Source organism: Camellia sinensis, chromosome 10 (assembly GCF_055761805.1).
Source record: "Camellia sinensis isolate YWXY chromosome 10, ASM5576180v1, whole genome shotgun sequence".
In the NCBI taxonomy this organism is placed as follows: domain Eukaryota; kingdom Viridiplantae; phylum Streptophyta; class Magnoliopsida; order Ericales; family Theaceae; genus Camellia; species Camellia sinensis.
In genome coordinates, this window is record NC_138970.1 from 49,274,566 (window position 1) to 49,280,636 (window position 6,071).

Here is a 6,071-nt window from a genome sequence, read left to right on the forward strand (position 1 = left end):
AACTAAAAAAATGAAAAAATAATCATTTTTATATTATATATGGATAAAAAAGACAATTATACAGTAAAAAATTATTTTACAACTTATTAATTAAATATTATTATACTGCTTAAATCTATTAGCTCACAACTATACCAAACAGATTAACAACTTATATTCACAACTATAAGTTATAATCTGTTAAGTTATAATCTATAATCACTTTTACATAGCAAAGAGGCCATAAACCATTTGACTGAACCCGATTCATTTGGTACCTGAAATACAACCCGATAATGGTCAAAAACAGTTCCATGAGAAGAAGATGGCTGGAACAGAGTGAAGAGTGAAGAAGACACATGGATCAACCCTAGCAATCCTCCATGGCAGCAATTCAGTTTCTTCCATCAAATCTTCCAAACTCTCACACTTTCCTCCTTTACTCACCAACCCACTTCTCAATTTCAGCAACCTTTCCAATCCCCATTCCCAGACCTCCCAAATTGCATAACCCAAAACCTCCCAGAGCTTCCATCAATGGCGACCCTACTACCTCCCCACAAACCCCCAAACCCAATCGCCGAGGCCGCAAGAAAAACCCCACAACTTCCCAAACCCAATCCTCATCGAAACCGAAACGAACCCGAAAAACCCAGTCCCAGAACGGCACAATTGAAGCAAATGGAACCATAGAATCAACAAACGATGTTGAAGACGAAGACTATGATGATGGGATTGACTTTCCGTACGAAGACCCACCATTGATATGCTGCTTCGGAGCCGCACAGAAGGAGTTTGTGCCGACGGTGAGGGTTTCGGAGGAGCAAATGCATCAGGATAGATACTCGGAGTGGAAGATGATGCAGTGGAAACCGCCAGAGTTCGCCAGGGCTGTCGGAGGGCCGCCGTCGAACGTGGCCATATCGCACGTCAGGCTCGGCGGCCGGGCGGCGTTTATGGGGAAGGTTGGGGACGATGAATTTGGGGAAGAATTGGTTTTTATGATGAATAAGGAGAGAGTTCAGACTCGGGCTGTGAAGTTTGATAAGAATGTGCAAACGGGTTGTGCTTATATGAGAATTAAGTTTGATGATGAGGGGAAGATGACGGCGGAGGTGGTGAAGGAGTCGGCCGAGGATTCGTTGATTGGGTCTGAGCTCAATCTTGCTGTGCTCAAAGAGGTAATTAAGCACATTTTAGTTCTTTTGTTGTATAAAGTGATTTTGAGTAGAAAAGTAGGCTTTGATGATGCTTAATATATGGGTACAGAGTATGTTAATGGAAATTGTTGTTTATAATGTTTGATGAATGTTTCAAATGTGATGAGATGGTTTTCCCTTTGTTCATCTTGAAACTGTTTTTGTTGTGGAAAAAACCGCACACATAAACTATAGTAAGCAGAAACAATCATGGCACACAAGTTTATGTGGTTCGACGACATTTTCTATGCCTACTGCTCATCACTATATTAAAAGAAGGAAAGAATGGAATGCGGTTGTTGTGAAGACGACAATATATATATATCTATATATGCTAGGGTTTACATTAACAAATCACTGTAACACGCTTAGTACTACCCTCATTATATGCTAGGATCTGCGTCTGAGTGATGAAGTGTACATCATTAATCAAGCTCCATAAACCCAAAAATTTTCATACAAACATGGTGCTCGAAAGTTCACTGTTTATCCTCTTATGCCTCAATCTTAAAGGCTTTAACTTTGAGCATGTCCCATGTTGCCAGGCTTGTCTAGGCCCCTGTCCGGCTGTCCAGCTGGTAAGGCCACCTATGCTCACTCCCAGGGAGGGTTGCTATGAGCCAGTTGTCTGCTCTTACTTTTTTTTTTATTGAGCCAAAAAAAAAAAAAAAAAATGAAAATGTTACAGGTTTAAACTTTTACATGCATTAGGGGTTGTTTGGCTATAACTAAAAAAGTATACTTATTTATTATATTTTTATCTTTTTTGGGTCACATCACATCATCTCTTTACTTTTCTGCACATCTTTTCGTAAAAAGTCAAAAAACGAATCTTAGGCCAAGTTTGAAAACTTGTAAAAAAGTCAAAAAGTTAAAAAGTAACTCAAAAAGTTAAAAAGTTAACACTATTCACCAAAAGTCAACAATTATGACTGCACAACTCCCAATTCAAATTTTTCTCTACAAATCAATTTCTACAATTTTTTATTACACATTTTTCCATAAAAAGTCAAAAAGTTAACCCAAACATCCATATTTTCAACTTCAATTCTTTAGTCCAAAAAGACAAAAAGTGCACTTATTTAGGACACCCCAAATAACCCCTTAATGGGTTCGTTTTGCATGAAGTTTTAGGTTGTGTTTGGACTATTTTAGGGTTGGTTTGGAATGTTCTAAAAAAGTGTACTTTTTGACTTATTAGCTTATATGGGTTGGGTTTGGGTTGGATTTGATGTGATGTGTTAGAGAGGTGATGTGATTTAAATAAGATGATGTGACTTAAATAGGATAGTGACTTTTTGACTTTTTGTATTATTTAGGACATGCCAAACCAAGCCTTAGTCACAAAAAAATAAAATAAGCTTTTTAGCCTAATAAGACAAAATGTCACATCCAAATCATAACCGTTTCATTTTTTTTTTCACAAAAGTCAAAAAACTCAAAAAGTTTATCCCAAACGAGGCTTTTTAATCCGACCTAAAATAGTTAAAAAGTCAACTCACATCCCAAACGAAGGCTAATTCTCCCAGACAACCCCTTAGTTGTAAGAGATGGAAGGTGTCAATCAACTAATGGAATGTGATTTCCTAAGTACTTTGGTATGGTTGAGTTGGATGGTATGCTAGCTTAACTATGAAACTTATAACATATGTGAGCTCAATTTGTTAACCAAATGTCTGTGTTCTTTGTCTACACTCTTGCAGGCTAGAATGTTTCATTTCAATTCAGAAGTCCTAATGAGACCTTGTATGCATTCTACCCTTTTCAAAGCAATTTCACTGTCTAAAAAGTTTGGCGGCCTTATATTTTTTGATTTGAATCTGCCCTTACCTCTGTGGAAATCACGTGACGAGACGAGGGAAGTGATCAAGGCGGCCTGGGAAAAAGCAGACTTAATTGAGGTGTCAAGGCAAGAACTAGAATTTCTTCTGGACGAAGAGTACTACGAAAGGAAGAGAAATTACAGGCCTCAATACTATGCCGAGAATTATGAGCAAACTAAGAACAGGAGAGATTATTACCATTACACCCGTGAGGAAATATCCCCATTGTGGCATGATGGGTTAAAATTTTTGTTCGTGACTGATGGAACGCTTCGGATTCATTATTATGCCTCTTCTTTCGATGGTGTGGTGATTGGAACAGAGGATGTGCTCATAACTCCATTCACTTGTGACAGGACAGGCTCGGGTGATGCTGTTGTAGCGGCTATCATTAGAAAGTTGACTACACAACCTGAGATGTTTGAAAATCAAGATTTTTTGGAGAGGCAGCTTCGCTTTGCAGTTGCCGCAGGGATTATAGCACAGTGGACAATAGGTGCAGTGAGAGGGTTTCCTACAGAGAGTGCTGTGCAAAATCTAAAAGAACAAGTTTACGTGCCTTCAATGTGGTAGTGACGGAGTGACACTAAAGTCAGTCCTAACACAGGTAACCTGGTCTGTTGTCTGTTCTCTCGGTGTTTTGAGAAGTTTTGTCTCCGATGAAAGCAGGTGAGAGTTTATGATGGAGAAAAGATTCACATAATGCAGACTGGCCAATTGTGTTGGTTTTAAAACTCCAACCTCGGGATCTCTTGGCATTGGCCAATACGTAGGTAGACATTTCTTACGTTGTGCGTTTTCTTGGTGAGTAGAATTCGAGACAAATTGTGCACTGTTCTTCTTGCAATTATGCTGCAATTTTTATAATGACCAATTCTCCCTCTCTGTCTCTCTCTGTCTGTCCCTCTCTCTTAATTGTATTTATTTACAGATTTCTTTGATTGGTTACAGACTACCATATCTTAGTTTGGAACCTTGCCTAAAGACTTTTTGTTCAGACTAATAACCTTTTCAGTTGCTTAATTATTTTGCTAACTAGGTCCAAATGAACCTTGGTAATGCTTGTATGATTATATCAGTTTCTCACTTTCTCTAGCTTGTTCTGTTTGCAGATTCTCAATTTAAATAATCTCCTTTTGCTTTTTGGACCAAAGTCACTTCTACTCACTTTTCTGTCAATGAAATTTTACATGTTTCCTTATGCAGAATCTATTCCAATCATGATCCACATAGATAAAGGCAGATGGCATTTTGTGTCCAAAAACATATGCAGGCTCCCAATTATTTGCCAGTCATACTATAGGTCTCTGTAGTTGTGATCGTGTGATAGATTAGGAATGTCAATTTGTCTTGCGTCTGTCTCGACCTTATATCCCCTATCCCAATCCAATTGTGATACAGACCTTTACACATACATGACTCTCACAATCTCTATTCTCATCCCAACCACTCATAATGTGGAATCCATACATATATGAGTGAATCCCACAATACCTCAAAGGCCAAGAACCCCAAAAAAGAGGGTCCCAAACATTTCTGATCCCAATAATAAAACGGGAAGTGAACGGGATTTGTTTCTCCCACCTCACTTTCCCCACTTCTGTCCCAATTTTATTTTTTATATATATATATATATATATATTTTTTAATGTAAAAAAATAAAATAAAATTTCGTATATATTCTTATTATTTGCCTTCCTATCACTTATCTTAATCTTTTTAGCCCTTAACACCAATCGGTGTCCTTCATATGCTATATCATCTAACTTTTATTAACATCAGCAAGAATGGAATGGTTATTTCTTGACCTTCTAATAGAACAATCATTCTCCTAATTTGGTGGACGATGAACGCATTTCCAATGAAAACTTCATTTTTTTGATAAATTGTATAAACTTTTTTTTATTGAATCAACTATGAGAATGAATATTTAGATGGAGTAATCGTTCCATTCTAGTGAACTAAATACAGTACAAGAGTGGCAATTTATTCATGCACCTCCTTGCTCCTGATCCTGCCCGCACCACCTCCCAAAGTTTTTCTACACCACCATGGAATGGGATGGGGACAGAACACCACAAACTTGGCCGATCTCTCCTAATTGTCATTTCTATAATAAAGTACTAACCTATCACCCGTGTTATGCACGAGATAATTATAGATATTTATATTTGTTTTAAATTTTTTTTAATATATAAATTATGTTTTTTAAGATTTTTTATAAAAATAATTTAACAATCTTATCACTAACCATAGTGTATGAGAGAAGTTGAAAATGGTACTGTATTAACTATACATAGATTGTATCTATAATTATTTATATGAGGGGATTTTAAATGCTGATTTGCAATAGGTATATGAAAAGTTAAAAAGATTGTGTATTGGAGAAGTTAAAAAGATTTAGAAGAATTTAAAAAGTGCTAAGTTTTTTTTTTCAAAAAAAATCAAAAAAATTAAGAAATTAAGATTTAGATATTGGAACTCCCACAAAATTTGTGGGTTAGAGATAGATATAAATAAATAGATAGATATAGATATTTATATTTGTTTTAAATTTTTTTAATATACAAATTATTTGTTTTGAAAAAAGGTACTGCAGTAACTATGAGAGAAGTCAAAAAGTCTTGTGGGTTGAGAGAAGTTAATAAATGCTAAAGTTAAATTTTTTTTAAAACAAAAATTAAAAAATTAAAATTGACATATTAAAACTCCCACAGGCCTTGAGAGTTAAAAATTTCTTTTTTTACTTGATGTATAGTATAGATTTGAGACATGGAAAGGCTAAAATCTAAAACTACCTTGTTGGCCCCCATTTTCTTCTGCCAACTTTACAAAAAAAACATTTATTAGGGGTCTAGGGATACCACTGCACAAGTTGCCCCGCACAGCTAACAGCTGCAAGACAAAACCATGTTGTTTTGACGTCCTAGATGCAAATTTGGGTATTCAAAAATGGCTTGTAAGAGGGCTCAAATCCAAGACCACCTGTTATAGCTGCAAGTCAAAACGACGTTTTGACGTCCTAGATGCAAATTTGTATATTCAAAAATGACTTGTAAGAGGGCTCGAA

General features: G+C 36.2%; 1 protein-coding gene across 1 annotated transcript; it reads left to right on the forward strand.

The window, feature by feature from the left end:
- The first annotated feature begins 206 nt into the window (after positions 1–206).
- Positions 207–3,985, forward strand: FLN1 (fructokinase-like 1). The gene is made up of 2 exons (XM_028267608.2): positions 207–1,160; positions 2,882–3,985. The coding sequence occupies exons 1-2, from the start codon at positions 363–365 to the stop codon at positions 3,572–3,574; spliced, it is 1,491 nt and encodes a 496-aa protein (XP_028123409.2). The 5' UTR covers positions 207–362; the 3' UTR covers positions 3,575–3,985.
- Positions 3,986–6,071: the final 2,086 nt, after the last annotated feature.

What these genes read in the sequence shown, in the direction of transcription:
- FLN1 (XM_028267608.2), top strand. Translation starts at nt 363, where the DNA reads ATGGCAGCAATTCAGTTTCTTCCATCAAATCTTCCAAACTCTCACACT. An exon ending in ATCTTGCTGTGCTCAAAGAG is followed by an intron (nt 1,161 to 2,881) that starts GTAATTAAGCAC and finishes ACACTCTTGCAG; the next exon opens with GCTAGAATGTTTCATTTCAA.